Genomic DNA, 19315 nt, shown 5'->3' with positions numbered 1-19315 from the left:
TCATGTTTTGGTAATTTTGGTTGCACTCTTTATGAACATTTGAAGAAAATCTTTGTATAGACATATTTTTACTCTTTATCTAGGATACATTTCTAAAATTGAAATTACTGAGTCATATGATATGTACATGACTAAATCTGTAAGAATTTGCTACATTGATTTTCAGGATTATTGGAATATTTTATACATTCCTATTGGCTACATATAAGAGTTCCAATTGACTTGCATCTTCACTGACAAATAGGATGGCCAGTTTTAAAATTTTAGCCACATTGGCATATATGTAATGGTATGTCATTGTGCCCTCATTTTATTTTCCTGGTTGACTCTTTATGGTGAGCACTATTATATTTGCTTAGACATTATATCTGCAGGGACATTGTTATACTTTTTATTGTAAATTTAAATGTTTTTCCCACTTAAATTGTGTAGGTTATCTTATCATTCCATTGTGATAGTGCTTCATATAGTTAGGATGCAATTCTATTATCAGATATATGTCTATACATATTTTCTCATATTTTGTGGTTTATCTTCTGAGGTTCTAAGAGATTGTTTCCAGTAACATATATTCTAACTTTTGATGAAATCCAAATTAATCATTTTTGTGAGTTATTTTTTGATCTTATATAGATCATTTTTCTAATGCTAAATTTACCCCCAAATTTCCATATTTTTCCAGTAATATTTCTATATCTCATATTCATATGTTGATTGACATACTGTTATGTTTTTTATGAAATGAAATTTGTTTTTATATGGATGTCATTCTTAAAAAAATAAAAATTTTAGAACTTGTGTTTTTCTTAATTGAATATGCATTTATTCACTGGTACCAAAGATACCCATATGTCCCCAAATATCCATTTTCCCCTTCTTATAACAGAATCTGCATACTTTGTCTGGGCACACGAACATCTAGAATAAAGGCTCCTTCCAATTTAGGTATATCTACACAAATAAGTTTTGAACAATACAACATAAGGGAGAGTGGTATTTGTGTTTTTTGAGCAATGAGAAACTTACATAATTGTCAAGAAATTGTTAAATGTAGGTTTTATGATTTTTAAAAATATTTGTTATTTTTAGCTGTATTTGGACATAATACCTTTATTTTATTTATTTATCTGTGGTGCTGAAGATTAAACCCAGGGGCTCGATTGTGCTAATCGAGCGCTCTACTGCTGAGCCACAGCCCCAGCCCAGTTTTTGTGTTTTTTATAGGCTTTTTATTCCTTTATTTTTTAAATTGATGTATGTATTTATTCTTATATCAATATACTCTGTCTTGTTTACTGATGTATGAGTCCTCCACCTTTGTTCTTGAGTGTAGTAGACAAACTAATGGCCTCCTTAAAGATGTCTATATTCTCATTCTTGGAATCTGAAATGCATTACTTGAAATGGTAAAATGGACTTTAGAGATATTACTTTGATCTTGAAATATGGAGAGTATTCTGGGTCATCTGAGTGAAATCATGATAATGTGTGGAAAGAAAGAGAGAAGGAGGGAGAGAAAGCACAAGAGTTATGTTACTGTGGAAAAGGGTCAGATAGAAGTTCAATGTTTTTGACTTTGAAAATGGAGGAAGGGGACATAAGCCAAACAAAGGGGAAAGTCTCTGGAAACTGGAAATGACAAGAGAATTGATTCTTCCCTCAACCTTCCAGAAAGGGATGCACCTCTTACAACATCTCAATTTTAACTCAGTATATACATGGCATATTTTTGATATTTGGAATTTTAAGATAAAAACAGTGTTGTTTGAAGTTATAAGATAATAGAATTCTTTTGCAGAAGCAATAAAATACAAATACATTATTTTTAAAAATAATTCTGCCTTATCTAGCTGTTTTCCATTTTATATTACTTTTGATATCACCTTGTTGATTTCTATAAAAATAATGCTGAGATTTGATTGAGACTGAGGGGAATATGTATATAATTGGGAGAATCATATTATAAAAATATTAATTCTTCCATTTAATGAACATGGTATGTCTCTTTGTTTATTTAGGACTTCTTTAATCTGTTCATTAATGCTTTTTAACTTTTAAAATGTGAGTTATGTACATATATTGTTAAATCTTTTCTTAGGCAGCAGGAGAATTTAAAAATAATATTACATATTAAATTTATTTTTTCCATTTTTATTAAATCACATAGGATTCTAATGTGTTTCTTGTATATTAGGATCTTATTAAATTTACCATTGGTTTTGCAGTATATATCCCTCTGATTACATTCTTAAAACTTGTCTGTGTAACTAATTATACTATAAATCTATGTATTTAGATAAGCTTCTAAAGGATGTCTCCAGGGGAGTTTTGAATTTTAAATAGAAAACTATTAATCACTACATATTGCATCTCATGCTTATCTTGGTCAAGGTTTAACACTGGAATTCCTAACATCTTTGGAGATAACCACAGAACGTATTATTCCTCTAACAAAAGAATTCTGTCCTGACAGTTTATCTTCCTGTTTATTGGTCAACTTTTCTTAGTTAAAATATCTCATTGTCATTCTTTTTCATGCATCTTTAATAATGTATACAATTGAAAAAGCAAAAAGAGAAGAACTACTGGTATGTAGGCATTGCTTTCCAGAAACATTAGAGTTTTAATAAATAATTCAGCATAAATTTATCTATAAAATGTGTTACTACCCCCGATTGTCTGCTCCAGGAATACAATATGAATATGTACTTTACGTTGTGTTTTTCACTTGGAATGCCTCACAAAGGCTCCTGGGATAAATGCTTGATCCTCAGCTGATAGCACTATTAGGAGATGGTAGAAATTTCAGGAGGTGGGGCCTGGTTAGAAGAAGAAGTTTACTGGCAGACATGTCTTTGGAGAGTTCATTTTGTTTCTAGCCTCTGTCTCTGTCTCCCCTCCCACTTTCTCTGTTTTATCACAGGCCCATAGCAATGGAAGCAGCCACCATGGACTAAATTCTTGAAACTTTGAGCTAAAATAAATCTTTCCCATTTATGTTTTTTTTTTTTTTTTTTTTTGCTGGGGAGGGGGGAGTATTTTGTCATCATGATGGAAAGCTGACTAACATATTTTGTAACCAAATTATAGGCTTTTCCATATAGTTTTATAAAGGTGGTATTTACCTGACATATACATTAGTTTGTATATTCCAAAGGCAGGTACCCTTGGCAAGCACTAAGCTTGTTAATAGTTGGTATGGAAGGCATAGTAAACTCTTATTCTGAATTGGATCCAGTTTATGAAGCATTCTTTACTTTGAATATTGCCAGTCATCCACAAAACAAAGAATTCTCCATCCACAAAGATATCATCTACAGCATAGACAAGACAATAAAGGACAGACAATAAATATTTTGGGTTTTGCTGCCATACATTTTTTTTAAAGAGAGAGAGAGAGAGAGAGAGAGAGAGAGAGAGAGAGAGAGAAAATTTTTTAATATTTATTTCTAGTTTTTTCGGTGGACACAACATCTTCATTTGTATGTGGTGCTGAGGATCCAACCCAGGCTGCACGCATGCCAGGCGAGCACACTACCTCTTGAGCCACATCCCCAGCCCCAGCCAAACATTTTTGTTGTTGTTATTCAACTGGCATTTTAGCATGAATGTTGTCTTAATGTAAAAATCATCAATATAGCTGTATTCTAATAACCTTTATTCACAAAAAGAGACAGGGGCAAAAATTTAGTCCACTGGCAATTATTTTTCCCCAAGTCAGGGTCCAGATGTATTGTAATACATGATAATATGACTAGTTAGACATTCCACAGATATTTGTTTTCATCTAGGTTGTTAGTTATATGGTTTTCACAAGACCTGTTTTTGAACAATGACCTCATGTGTTTCAGGGAGTTAATATTTCCCACAATTCACTTTCCAAAAGAAGTCCTGTCATACAAATAGCCAGTCAAAATGAAACCAAAAAACCCGACAATACTACGTCTCTTCCAGGTGTTTACCTTCAAGGTGCTATTAGCCTCATTGTAAAGCCTTATGTGCATCCATTCATTTGTTTCAATCCCCCAGTACCTATTCTAGACCTTCACCTGCAAAAAAACAAACAAACAAACAAACAAACCAAACAAACAAAAAACAAACAAACAAAAAAACCAAAACCCAACCAGGGAGGATTTCTATAGGCAAACAGCTATGATTTTGAGTATTTGTAAATACTGTCATAAAATTACTGTACATTCTTTTGTTCTCAACTTTTCACATGGTATTAAGGCAATAGTAACTTTTCCTTTCTACATTGGTGTGTTTTTTTTTTTTTTTTGGTCAACAATATTCTCCCTTTTTTTCATTTAGCATTAATTTTTTTCTTTAGTTTCCATATGTCAATGCAACCAATGTTGGATCACTAGGTTCATCAGAGAATTGAGTCATAAGATGGTAGCAATATCCACCTGGCTAATATTTCCCCTTGTGTTCCCCATTACATGGAGCAGGAATGCATATATATAAGGTTACAAATCTCTCATTCACTCTGTAGCAAAGAAGTAGAAATCATTAATTCTAGTTTAAACAGTGGAAGAAGGAATAATCCATGCAATAACTTTTGGAATTTGATCTGCAACAACTAGAAATATTGCCATGATATCATATTTAGCAATTGATCTTTCCCTAAACCTGCAAAACAGCCTAAGTTCCAGCTATATATGATCAAACAAAATAAAATTAAAAAGTCTTAGAAACAGTGAAGATGTTTGAAATTTCTGGTATCATGCCTTACTTTTCATCCCTATCTTTCCCAGGGTATTTCAAATATCTCTACAATGGTGGTTCTGTTTTACATCCATCAATGTTGAGTAACACACATTTACTGATACAAACTATCCATTTATTTTCTAAAACACTCCCCTCTATATATACACACACCCAAATTATTAAGTAGAAATGTTCTCAATCGATTTTTTGTTCAATCAACTACATTTTAGGTCATGAGGACTTTAGTTCATTATATATTATGTTTCTCAGTCCTCTGTTATATTGCACCTACAGTAAAATAAATGCATTCCTTGACCAGACAATATATAACCTGTGGTTCTAATTTAAGTGCAGTCCTTAAATTACAATTCTTACCTATTTACTCTGTGCTATTGTAGAGAAATTTGTTTCAGTTACCAGGTATGGAAGTCCATATCTAAAATTACATTATGGCTAAAGCCATCTGAAACTGGGGGAAAACAAATTTACCAGATTTCTTCCAAGGTAAGGATAGATATATTTGGTATGCAGTGATCCTATTACTTTTTTGTCTGGTAAATGAAAAAAATAACAGAGCCTAATAATATTTCTTGATTTGACATGAAATATTTTTATTCTTTTTAATTACATGTAACATTAGGATACATTTTGACATAATCACAAAAGCATGGAATATAATTTGTTCTAATTCAGTCCCCAACATTTCTTTCCTCCCCTATTCCTGCCCTAGCCTGTTCCCCTCTCTCTCTACTCCACTGATCTTTCTGTACTTTACTTATACTTTTTTAAAAAATAGTGTGTTATGGATATACTTGGTGTTGTTATTCACTCTGCTATATTCATGCTATATTTTAATCAAATTCATTCCATTCTACTTCCCTTTTCCGGTCCTTCCATTCTCCACCTCCATCCCTTCCATCTACTCAACTGATCTTTCCTTTATTTTGATGAAATTCCCTCTCTCTTTTTCCCCCTCTCTCTCTTCCTTTTTTATTTCCCCCCTTATTTTGGATTAGCCTTCACATATTTGACGTTTGACTTTTTGGGATTGGCTTATTTTGCTTAGCATGATAGTCTCCTATTTCATCCATTTACTGGCAAATGCCATAATTTCATTCTTCTTTATGGCTGAGAAATACTCCACTGTGTATATATAACACATTTTCTTTATTCATTCACCTGTTGAAGGGCATCTAGGTTGGTTCCATAGCTTGTCTATTTGTGAATTATGTTGCTGTAAACATTGATGTGGCTCTATCTCTGTAGAATGCTGATTTTAAATCTTTGGATATATACCAAAGAGTAGGATCGCTGGGTCATATGATGCTTCTATTCCCAGTGTTTTGAGGAATCTGCTTGCTGTTTTCCAGAATAGCTGCACTATTTTGTGGCCCACCAAAGATGTATGAGGATACCTTTTCCCCCACATCCCTGCTAACATTTAAGTTTTTTTTTTTTTTTTTGTATTGGACATTGAACACAGAAGTGCTTAACCACTGAGCCACATCCCCAGACCTTTTTATATTTTATTTTGAGACAGGGTCTTGCTAAGTTGCTTAGGCTCTCACTAAGTTGCTGAGACTTTGACTACTGATTCTCCTGCCTCAGCCTCATAAACTGCTGGGATTAGAGGCATGAGTCAATGCACCTGGCAGCACTTATTTTTCTTTGTATATTGATGATTGCCATTCTGACTAGAAATAAAATCTCAAAGTAGCTTTGATTTGCAATTCCCTAATTGCTAGAGGTGGTGAAGTTTTCTTTTCTTATGTTTATTGACCATTTGTATTTCTTTTTTTTGTGTGTGTGTGAAGTGTCTATTTAGTTCTTTTGGCCATTTATTGCTCAATCGCTCTCTCTCTCTCTCTCTCTCTCTCTCTCTCTCTCTCTCTCTCTTTGGTGTTTTTTTTTTTTTTAATTCTTTGTATGTTCTGGATATTAATGCCCATCTGAAGAGCAGGTGGCAAAGACCCCCCATTCTGTAGAATCTCTCTTCACACTCTTTGTTTCCCTTGCTCTGCAGAAGCTTTTTAATTTGATGTTATCTGACTTATTTGTTTTTTTAATTTTACTTTTTACAGTTTAAGAGTCTTTTTAAGGAAGTTGGTTGCTGTACTGACATGTTGGACTGTTGAGCCTACATTTCCTTTTATCAGCTGCAGGATTTCTGGTCTAATTCATAGGCTTTCAGTCCACTTTAAGTTGACTTTTGTGTAGCATGAGAGATAGAGGTTAAATTTCACTCTTCCACATATGGATTTTGAGTTTTCCCGGAACCTTTGGTAAAAAGGTTATCTTGCTTTTTTATAACATATATTTTTGGCATATTTGTCTATTGTCAGATAACTGTATTTATGTGAATTTGTCTCTGTGTCTTCTATTCAGTTGCACTGGTCTTCATGACTGTTTTGGTGCCAGTACCAAAACGTGTGCCTTTGTTACTGTAGCTTTGCAGTGGAGTTTGAGTGATGTAATTTTCTTGCCTCCAGCTTCACTCTTCTGGGTCTCCTATATTTACAAATGAATTTCAGACCTTATTTTTCTCCTTCCATAAAATATATCATTAGAATTTTGATGGGGAGGGTTGGGGTTGTGGCTTGGAGGTAGAGCGCTTGCCTAGAATGTGTGAAGCACTGGGTTCAATCCTCAGCACCACATAAAATAATAAATAAAGATATGTGTCCACCTGTATCTAAAAAATAAATATTAAAAAAAGAATTTTGATGGAGATCTTATTGAATCTGAATAGAACCTTTGATAGTAGAGTTACTTTGACATCTATCTAAGAACATGGGATGTCTTTCCATCTCCAAAGTTTTCCTTCAATTTTTTTCTTTAGTATTCTATAGTTTTCATTGTAGAGTTCCTTCACCTCTTTTAGATTGATTCTTAAGTGTTTTTTGTTTGTTTATTTGTTTGTTGAGGCTATTGGAATGGGATAGTTTTCCTAATTTCCTTTTCAGCTGATTAATTATTAGAGTATAGAAACTTAATTGATTTCTGAGTGTTGATTTTATATCCTGCTACTTTACTGAATTGATTTATGAGCTATAGAAGTCTTGTGGTAGTTTTTTGGGGGGAGGGGTCCCTTAAATATAGGATCATCAGCAACAGAGATAATTTGAGCTCTTCTTTTCCTAGAGTTTCAAGTACTGTGATGTACAGGAGAGGTAAAAGTGCCTTGTTCCCATTTTTAGAAGAAATGCTTTTAGTTTTTCTCTATTCAGTATATTGTTGGACTTGGGTTTATCATATGTAAGTTTCTTCTTACATTAGTTTTACAAAAACATCAGTTTTTCTAATGTTTTAAACATAAATAGGTGCCATACTTTATCAAATGCTTTTTCTGCATTTATTGAGATAATTTCGCAATTCTTAACCTTGATTCTTTTTTTGTGGTAAGTCACAGTTATTGATTTTCATCTGTTGAACCAACCTTGTGTCCCTGGGATGAAGCCCATTTGATCACAGTGCACTATCTTTTTAATGTGTATTTGTTTGCAGTTTGTCAACATTTTATTAAGAAATCTTTCATCTATGTTGTTCAAGGACATTAGCATGAAGTTTTCTTTTCATAATATGTCTTTGTCTGGTTATGATATCAGGGTGATTCTGGCTTCATAGAATGAGTTTGGCAGTATTCTCTTCATTTCTATTTCATGGAAATGATTTCAGGAGGACAGGTATAAATTCTTTTTTCAAGGTCTAGTAGAACTCAGCTGAGAATCTCTCTGGTCCTGGGCTTTCGTTGTTGTTGCTGTTGTTGTTGGAAGGCTTTTGATGGCAGCTTTAATTTCTTCACTTGACACTGAAATGTTTAAGTTTTCTATATCCTCATGGTTTAATTTGGGTAGTTCCTGTGTCTCAAGGTTTTCTAACTTGTTGGATGATAAATTTTCAAAATAGTTTCTGGTGATTCTTTGAATTTCAGTAGTGATATTTTCTTTTTCATTTCAAATTTTGTTAATTTGATTGTTTCCTCTCTTTGTTTAGTTTGGCTAAGGGTTTATCAATCTTGTTTATCCATTCAAAAGACCAACTGTGTTTCATTGATCTTTTTTTATTTTCTTAATTCTCAATTTCCCTGAATCCTGGTATGATTTTAATTTTTTTCTGATTTCTACAGATTTTGATGATGGTTTGTTTTTTTTCTTGTAGGACCTTGAGATGTAATGCTAGATTTTTATTTGGTATCTTTCTATTTTAAACTGCCATAAACATTCCTCTTAGAGCTGCCTTTATACTATTCCAGAGATTTTGATATGTTGTATGACTATCCTGATTTCTTCTAAAATTATTTTTTATTTCTTCATTGATTTCTTCTTTTTCCAATTCATCATCCAAAAATGTATTATTTAATCTCCAGGTGTTATACTGGTTTCTGTTTTTTTATCTTATCATTGATTTCTAATTTTATCCCATAATAATCTGATAGAATGCAAACAATTATCTCTATTATTTTTGCATTTGCTAAGATTTGCTTTCTGATCTAAGTTATGGTCTATTTAAGAAAATTTTCCATGTGCTGCTGAGAATAAAGTGAATTCATCTATTGATGGATGAAATATTCTGTACATACCTGTTAGGCCTATATTAGTAATAATATTTTAGTTCTATAAAATGTTTACTTAGTTTATATCTGGATGGTATATATAGTGATAAAAGAGGTGTGTTAAAGGTAGCCAGTAGTATTGTATTGTAGTCTATTTGACTTAATGTTGAGAAAGGTTTGCTTCATATATATATATACATATATATATATATATATATATATATATACATTTTATTATATATATATACATATATATATATACATTTTATTATATATATATATATATACATTTTATTATATATATATATATATATTATAAAATGTATACACACACACACACACCATTTTAGAGGGCATAAATATTTGCAATTGTTATATCTTGTTGTCTGATTTCCTTAAGCAGTATGAAGTGAACTTTTCCAATACTGAACTTTTCCATTTCTTCTGATTAATTTTGGCTTGAAGTTCGAATTTCTGATACAAGAATAACTTTCTCTGCTTGTTTTCCAGTACCATTTGCATAGTATGGTTTTTCCCATCATATCACCTTCAGTCTGTAGATGTCTTTCACTATGAGATAAAGATAGAATATTGTTGGGTCTTGTTTTTTTATTAAAATCTGCCAATCTATATCGTTGATTGAAGATTTTAGAGCATTTATATTTATGTTATTTTAGAGAGATGATTTTTATATTCTGAATTTTTTATTTATTTCTAATATTTAAATCAGATTTGATTCTCTGTTAATTATCTATTCTTCTAGTGTAATTCCTCCTTATGCTGGTTTTCATTTCTTCTTCATGAAATATTTCATCAAATAAGTTTTATAGCAGGATTTCTGGATATGGATTCTTTTAGCTTCTGTTTATTGCAGAAGATTTTTATTCATCTTCAATTTTGCAGCTCAATATTGCTGGGTATAATATTCTTGGCTGGCCTCCATTTTCCTTCAGAGCTTGGTATATATTTTTCTAATCCCTCCTGGTTTTTAGGGTCTGGGTTGAGAAATCAGTTGAAATCTAGACAGGTTTACCTCTAAATGTGATGAGCTACTTTTCTCTTGCAGCTTTTAAAAATTCTATCCTTCTTTTATATGTTAGGCATTTTCATTATAATGTGTCTTGGAGTAGATAGGTTGTGATTTTGTGTATTTATAGTCCTATATAACTCTTGTATTTGAATTTCCATCTCATTCTTAATGTTTGGAAAATTTTCTGATATTATTTCATTGAAAAGATTTTATAACTCTTTAGCTTGAACTTCAGAGCCATTATCCTCCCTGGTGCTTCTTAAATTTTGCTTCTTGATGTTATTCAAGATTTTTTAATATGCTGCTCATATTCTTTTAGCATCTTTTATTTTTGGCCAACTTTATTTCAAGTTTATGTACTTTGTCTTCAAGGCCTGAAAATGTATCTTCAAAGTGGTTTATTCTATTGGTAATGCTTTTCATTGGATTTTTAATTTGGTTTATTGAGTCTTTCATTTCAACGTCAGATTTTTTCAGAATGTATATCTATTTTATAATGTATATCTAGTTTCTGTATTTTCTTCTTTAATTTTACTTCTTACATCTTCTTTTAGCTCATGGAACATTTGGTTATGAATTTCCTAAATTCTTTCTCTGACAATTTCCCCACAGTAGCATTAATGCAGTCAGTTGTTTAAGCATTATGGGTTGTTTGGGATGATTCATTCCCCTTCTTTTTCACATTGTTTTTATGTCTACCCATCTATTGGGATAGTTTTCATTTCTTCTTTTAAGCAAGGGACTACTTTATGAGCTCTTTTTCTCTTCAGAGACCTGTGTTGGTTGAATATCCAGATATTGATACTTTAAGTCAGTTTGTGACATATGCTGATCCCAATAACATACCATTTTGAGAGATGTCACCGGATACTTATTATTTACTATAATTACTTCACAGTCAAGCTATGTATTATTTAACCTTATGAGAAATGAAAACTTGTTGATATTGTTCTTCACAGTCCCTCAAATCCAGGTTTAAAACTTGTAGTAAAGTTTTGGAATAAGTCAAAAGTAGTTATTATGTTTAGTAAAGTTGCTATAATTTACAATGAGGGCTATAAGAAAGAAATAATAAAAGATTGGTCAACAAAGAAAGGAAAAAAGGAAAGCAAGAAAGAAAGAGAGCAAGAGAAAACCCCCCCAAAAATATAGTAGATATCCATTAGTTTTTGGGTATGGATTGCTTCAGAGTTACTGAGGCACAGGAGCCAACCCCCTACTTGCTATGGAATGTCCACCAGCCTGTTGTGGTTTGTAAGGTCAGGGACCTGTAGCTTATTGCTTGGAGAGTACAGTCTTGTGGCTTGGTTGTTTTTATTGTGTGTAGGAGTTCAAGATGCAGGCTCTATTGTGTCCATGTAGCTGCTCCCCTTGGCAGGGTCCTTTTCATGGTTGTGAATTTTCTGTGGGTGTTCTGTGGTGCAGAAGCATTGCCCTTGCCCATGCTGCTCTCTAGGTTCTGTAGTAACCTGACTCAGGTGGTTCACCTAGGTTCTAGTTTCCACTGCCCCTGCTTTTAACAGCAGACATCAATTCCTTCAGTTGACTATGACCGCTGGCAAGGCCAGCCAGTCCTTTTACTCATCATTTGTGCTGTAGGTCAGGCTGGGAGCAGTCAATTCCTGCTATTTTGGATCAGGAAATTTTCTGCCTTTGTGTGACCTCCCTCTGGCTATATTTTTAGGTGCCTTCCAATTAAGTTTACTTAGGTATACAGTGAACTTCTTTTAGCAGCTTCTTCCATTGGCTGCCACTATCCAGAAACTGGATTTCTATGTCACTGGATATTCCAGCAGCTGTTTCTTTTACCATGTTTAATTGCTATCTACACATCTTTGGTGAAGACTCTGAAAAGCTTTTGCCTACTTTTCTTTGAGTTGTTTTTTTATTACTAAATGTTGAAACTGCTTAATATATTCTGGATACCCTTTCATTGGGTAGACATGCTGCAAATATTTTAGTCCCATCTGTAGCTTTGTTGTTCACTTTGTTAACTGTGTAGTTCATAGAGCAAAGTGTTTAATATTTAATTTCATTCAAAGTATCAAAATTTTCATTTGTGGAACATGACTTTTTGTGAGTACAATTCACAATCTCTTTGCTGAAACCAAGGTAATATACTTTTGTCAAAGTTCACATTTTACCTTTAGTAGATGATTCAATTTTTGAGTTAATTTTTGTATGAGGCTTATGTGGAGACTTGTTATTGTCCTTTTGAATGCCTGATTGTTCCAGTAACATTTGTTGAAAAGACAATGTTTCCTCCACTGATTTGATTTTGCTTTTGATCCTTTGTTAAATAGCAATTGACCATGACATAAATCCAGTTCTGGACTATACCTTCTCTTTCATTACTCTATAATTTCACAACATCACTGACTGTTTTAATTACTATTGCATTATATAAGACAAAATATTCTATATAAGTCGTCTACCTTCTTTTTTCCTTTTAAAAATTTTTAGACATAAAAGCATAGAAATTGTGCATATTAGTGGGGTAATGTGAGACTTCCATATATATTTAAATTAGAGTAAACACATCTATTTCCTCAAACATTTTTAAGAATTGTATTGATATTGTATTGATATTGTATTTGCTTTGAAAAACTAAGTTTGTTTGAACATTTTTGTCTGTTTCAGTGTTATTAACACTGGTTCAGGGAGCTTTTACTCTGGGACTAGTTTATTCAGAATATTAATAAGGAGACTTTACTAAATGATCTAGTCCAAGGCTCTTTCTACTCTTACCATTCAAAATTGAATTTCTCCCAATGTGTGAGTGCTCTGGAATCTTTGACCTTATTCTCCAGTGGTTTTCTTCCCTCTGGTAGTTATTCTTTGTTGCCCAGCTTCATGGAGTTTTGTCCTACAACATGTCAGCATTCAGCTAAAGGATTTAGGGGATTGCTGTGCAGATTTGTAGTTCTTTCACTCTATGATTTCTTCCTCTTTGGTTTTCTATCCTAAAAATTCTTGTGACCTCAATCTCCTTTAAAACACTGATTATTGATTCCTTTGTTTATCAAAACTGCTATCTTTTGCTTGGATTCTTCCTGTCTGCTGTTTTCAGGAGAACTCCTCCTGTTTTATCTCTTAGATTGTCCTCAGGTGGTGCTGCTTGTATTCCAGTCCGCAACAAAAACGATTTTCGACTATTAGTTAAGTTTCTTCATTATTTGTGCCTGGAACTCTGTTTCCATTTATTATTCTTGCTTGGTCTTCATCAGTTTTATTTCTGTACAAAATCACTCTTGCTTGTTTACTTTGTCTCATTTGTTTTCCAATTGATTTCTGCTATTTTATTTCCCCAGAATTGATAATCATGTTGGCTTTTGTTTGCTTCTTTCTAATTTCTTAAAGTGAACAAATTATTGATTTTTATTCTTTAATAATGTAATTGTAGCTATTTAATGCTAAATTTCCCTTTTAGCACTACTTAAGTGTCAGTTTGTGTTTTAATGTTTTTATTATCATTCAGTCAAACATATTTAATGTTTTTTTTTTTAATTTTTGTTTCCTTTTTAATCTATATACACATGAAGCTTTATTGTGGGAAGAAACCTAATAACTGACAAATGTCAACTTTTAGTTTCAAGTTAAGTTATATGTAATTTGAGGAATCATCATTTTAGCCTGAGAACATCAAGAAATATGTTGCTCTTTGTCATCTTCTTTGAACTCTATGCATCCATTAGGTTTTAAGCACACAATTATGATGACATTTTAAATTCTTGGAGCCAGTAGTAACTATGCTGACAGATTCTTTAAGATCATTACCTGATTTCAGGAACCCAAATTGGCTAGATGAGGCTTGGGTATTTTCAAATTATTTTCAGATTTAAAGCAAGTCCTAAGGGAAAATAAACACATTGCCTATGGAGTTATGGCATGCTGTCGGATCCTGGATTCATTCATACCCTAAATCCTTTAACTAAATTTGTTTGTTTTTTGTTTTCAATATAAAAAATAAATCTTCATATGTTTAATTTTTAAAAATGTGAATTACTAGAGATATTTTTAAAGAACAACATGAAATCATGATGTTCCTTTTGATTTAACAAACTGGGAGGAAAGAGTATTTTCAACATTAAAGATAATAATCTATTTTTAAAGCAGAGAGTTAAATTAATGCCTCTTGTAGGCCGAATACAAAGGATTGTTTTGGTTAGTAGGCTAAATAGTCCATGTAACTTTTTTTCTGCCATATTTCTATCATGCAATGCATCCAAGGAAATCTAACTATATTATTGTAATTAGAATTACATTATTGTAATTAATTTTATTGAAACTTCTTATAATTTCTCAGAAAGGATTATAAATGTTTAATTCTAACCTTCTTACCAAAAGAAAACATTTCATAAAGGACCTTTATTTAATATCTTTGGAAACTCATTGCTTAATTTCTGTAGCACAATAACCTGGATGATTAATAATTATTCCATATATTTAGACACAAATGGCTCATTATTTTTTGCACTGTCATATTATTAGAGTCTTTATATAATTATATTACATGTGCTTGTCTTTTCCTTATTCTGTTCCCTTCTAGAAACATGTTCAAAAAATGATATAGAAATTAAGAATGGGTTTCTTTCTGAATCTGACTTTATATATAATCTAAATAAAGTAACACAATATAAGTGCAAACCAGGCTATGTAACTGAAGATGGTAACACATCGGGATCAATTACCTGCCTCCAAGATGGATGGTCAGCTCAACCCTCCTGTGTTAGTAAGTGGTTTATTACATTAGTATCATTATCCTGATGATATACAAAAGTTTAACTTTATTCTTTCTTGATGTGACTATGTTTCATTTTAATAAGCAAACAAAAACATTTGATGAAAAGTATATGTCATCATTTTTTTTCTCAGAATTGCTAGTATGGTAGAACATAAGTACATCTTTCCTCCCCTGACAGACATTTTAAAGAATACTATGATTTAGAAGTGACTCAGAGAGCTTCATGTGTATTCTGGTGCTGACTCATTTATTTTAGCTGAGATCTTTGTCACTGTTAGGTATACCTGTGTTTTAGGTGGTCAACCTCTTATATCAAAGACTTTGATCCCAGACATAAAAGTAATGTTCTTAGTGAAAATATGGAGACTTGCTATATAACCTCAGAATATTTTAACCTTTATAACTTATATGTTTGACATTGTAAGATAGGTCTACTTCTGAAAAACCTCCCCCCTTAAACATCTGCATAAACATCTAGGTATTTGAAAGGAGGGAGTGTTTCAAGATGATACCAGTTTTTGCTATGTTGAAAGATTTTCCTGCTATAATACCCAAGGTTAATGAAGATTTTCTAGGAATGATTATTTCTGTTTATCTTATTAAACTCAAAGTTATTCAGTAATATTTTGCAAGCAATACTTAACATACTTTAAATGACATGACTAAGATATTCATTCTTCTTAATTTCTATTCCTTATTTCACAATTTCTATGCTTACAGCATCTAGCTAAAAAATGGTACAAATTGCTGCCTTATAAAACTCATCATATGCTAAATTCTGATAAATAACCCATTATGAAACTTTCTTATTAAGAAATATAAAATCTTATTTAAGATACATTAATATTTTGTTAATCAATCCACATTTCTTCTATTATGTCACAACTACTAATAAGTCTGACATCTTAATTCTCAAAATGCCATCCCAGTCTTCTAAAACAAGTAATACATACTTATTTTATTACTAGCATTTATTACTATTTTATTACTAGCATAAGGCAAATGCTTAAATAAAGTAGAATTTTAAAAAGTTTTTAAAGTAAACTTTTCAGAGAGTTTAAGCAATCAGAAAAAGGTTATGAAAGAACATTTTTAATTTATTGTAACTTTCAGAAAAATGACTTATCATTGGTCTTAGGCTATTTTTGTACAGTACTTAATTCTAATCACATATTTACTTATAAAGTCTGTGTTCTTGGGGTGAATTTTACTAGTATTTTCATTTAAATTACAATAGAAATAAAATCCTCAATTTTATTATGCATTAGAATCTTGTGATATGCCAGCATTTGAGAATGCTAAAACCAAAAGTAACGCCACCTGGTTTAAACTCAATGACAAGTTGGACTATGAATGTAATGTTGGGTTTGAAAACAGATTCAGGCGTGCCAAAGGATCCATAGTATGTCAGGACAATGGATGGTCACATATACCCACATGTTATGGTAAGTACTGTCTCAGAAATTTTTGGTTTTTGTTTTCAATATAAAAAAATAAATTGGCATGTGTTTAATTTTTAGAAATTTGAATTACCTATTTGAAGTACCTATATTTTTAAAGAACAACATGAAATCATGATGTTCCTTCTGATTTAACAAACTGGGAGGAAGGAGTATTTTCAACATTAAAGATAATAATCTATTTTTAAAGCAGTGAGTTAAATTAATGCCTCTTGTAGGCCATATACAAAGGATTGTTTTGGTTAGTAGGCTAAATAGTCCATGTAACTTTTTTTGCCATATTTCTATCATGCAATGCAGCCAAGGAAATCTAATTACATTATTGTAGTTTCTTTGATATGTCCAATTAGAAGACTATAAAAATGTGGTGGATTTGGCAATATGGGGCTCCTGTTGGAAATACTGGTAAGGGTTGCCAATAAGACCATCCAATTTTGTAACAGGAGGAAGTAAAAAATATGGGTGTGTAAATCTAATGCTGAAAAGAATCAGAAACTGATGATTCTATTGTATTTTGGAGTATGAGACAAGGGCATTGAGATTGAATAGTGCATGAGGGAAAGAGGATGAGGAACACCATGTAATGTTCAAAGGCTTAAATTTAAATGGTAGTAGAAGATACCACACCTTGAGACTTGATTGGCAGCATTGAGCATCCACTAAAATTTAATCCATTTGGGATATCAAGCAATTTCTTTTATAAGTTAGGAGAAAATGATAAAAAAAAACCCACAAACTCAGTTCTGCTTTCTGGATTTTTCATTGCAGTATCAGAGAATCAATCCAAAATCCAATGAATTAAGGCACATAATAAACCAATTAATAAAAATAGTTTTAGTATGTTTTATATATGTGATTATAAGCAGATACATGCTGTGTGCAGCCAGAAGCTTTTACAATACTAAGTGTCCATCTTTTAAAAAGGCTGGTGCATTAGCTTAGTGGTAGAGTGCTTTCCCAGCCCAAAGCCCTGGATTCAATCTCCAGCACTGAATGAGAGTTATGAATATATGATTCTCATTGCTTTTCCACTGTCACTAGACATGGAAAATGTGAAGATGTGCAGAAGAGGAGAGAAAGTAAAAGTGACAGAGATATAGCAATAGAAACGAATTCAGTCAAAGTAGCTTTTTATTGCAAATTTTATGAAGACTAATAATCACATTTCCAGGAGATGTAAGTCTCCATATATTGAGTGAATAAATGACAGCTTAGTATTTTTGCCTCAGCCATGTAGCATAAAACTGCACACAGATTGACAGATATACAACTTTATTTCAAATGTCCTGGGAGTTCTTGTCTATGGGGAGATGTTTACATTATTATCTTAAACCACTTAAGCAAAACAGACTTACAGAAATCTTAAAGTAGTAAACAACTTAGAGTAAAAATATCTATACTAACATTTCTGTTCATCAGCACTAAAATATATGATTTGGACATTTAGACAAAGACAAGTATTTCTCATCCAGTGTTTGTCCATTCACACTTCTCTTTAAATCACACATTTAGTTACTATCTCTGTATAGATATAGCAGTTTGATAGTACTCAATAGTCAAAATCATTTTTTTCTTGTTAAGGGCAATGCTTTCTATAATATGATGAAATATAGAATTTATATAAAACAGCATAAAATAAATATACACACACAAAAGAACTTTTAAGTTTGGGAAATTTTCTAATATTGCATTGAAGAGATTGTGCATTCCTTTGGTTTGTATCTCTGAGCTTTCATCTATCCCAATAAATTTTAAATTTTCAAGTTATCTCATATTTCTTGGAAGTTATGTTCAGGGTATCTTAACACCTTTCTCCACAGTCAACTTTATTTTTAAGGTTATATATGTTGTCTTCATTGCCTGAAACTCTGTCTTCCAAGTGGTCTAAAATGCTCATGATGCTTTCCATTGAATTTTTAATTTGGCTTATTGATTCCTTCATTTGGAGGATTTCTGCTTGATTTTTTTTTCAGAATCTCTCTTTTTTGAAATGATCTTTTACTTCCTGTATTTTCTTTCTGATTTTACTTCTTATATTGTCTTTGCTTTGCAGATCAGTTTAACTATATATTTTCTAAATTCCTTCTCTGACATTTCTTCTACTGTGGTGTTGATGGATTATGTTATTGAAGTACCTTTGTTTGTTTGGGGCTATTTGTTCCCCTTGATTTTTCATGTTGTTGATGTATCTACCCATGGGACAATATGGCTCTGAGGCAGCAGACTTTCTGTCTTGTGAACTTGTAGTGTCCCTGAAGGTTTCCAGTACCTCACTGTTTTAATGGGAACAAATAATCACAATAACTAATGAAAACAATATATAGCTTTAAACCAGACAGTTCCTATTATGATATCTACAATGCTAAATGTCACAATAAACAGAAATTATATGATCAATTATTGCCCACAGTAAAAACAGTATGTTTGCAAAAGGGTTTACAATATCAAATAATAGACTGGAGAGAACAAAAGTGATGTGGGATATGATGATTATGAGGGAGGAGGAGAGAAGATAGAAGTAAAAATTTAAAGGAAGAGTGGAAGGGAGGACAATGGAGATTGGCTGTTAGCAGAAGAAAAGAGAGAAAGAAAATAAAAAGAAACAGATAAGTGAGAAAAAATACATATATAAGGTAAAATTTTTTTAAATTAAAAACAAAATTAAAAGAATACAAAACAAAACTGAAATATAGTAATCAAACATCCTAGTCCTCAAAATATTGATCCATGAAAAGTAACTGGTTTCAAAAATGTTATAAATGAGGAAAAAAACAACAAATATGAATATGTATAAATGTCCATGAATAACTCAAGGTCAC

The 19315-nt window shown here is 31.9% G+C and overlaps 1 protein-coding gene across 1 annotated transcript in view; it reads left to right on the top strand.

The window, feature by feature from the left end:
- CFH (complement factor H) overlaps positions 1-19315 on the top strand; it is an 82723-nt gene that overhangs the window by 39382 nt on the left and 24026 nt on the right. The window contains exons 10-11 of the mRNA XM_081297283.1: positions 14842-15024; positions 16305-16481. Coding sequence (XP_081153409.1) covers positions 14842-15024; positions 16305-16481 — 360 coding nt within the window. The remainder of the gene's footprint in view (positions 1-14841; positions 15025-16304; positions 16482-19315) is intronic.

Source organism: Spermophilus citellus (genome assembly GCF_964194105.1).
Source record: "Spermophilus citellus genome assembly, chromosome: 6".
NCBI classification, from domain to species: Eukaryota; Metazoa; Chordata; class Mammalia; order Rodentia; family Sciuridae; genus Spermophilus; species Spermophilus citellus.
This window is presented reverse-complemented; position numbering and strand designations above follow the sequence as displayed.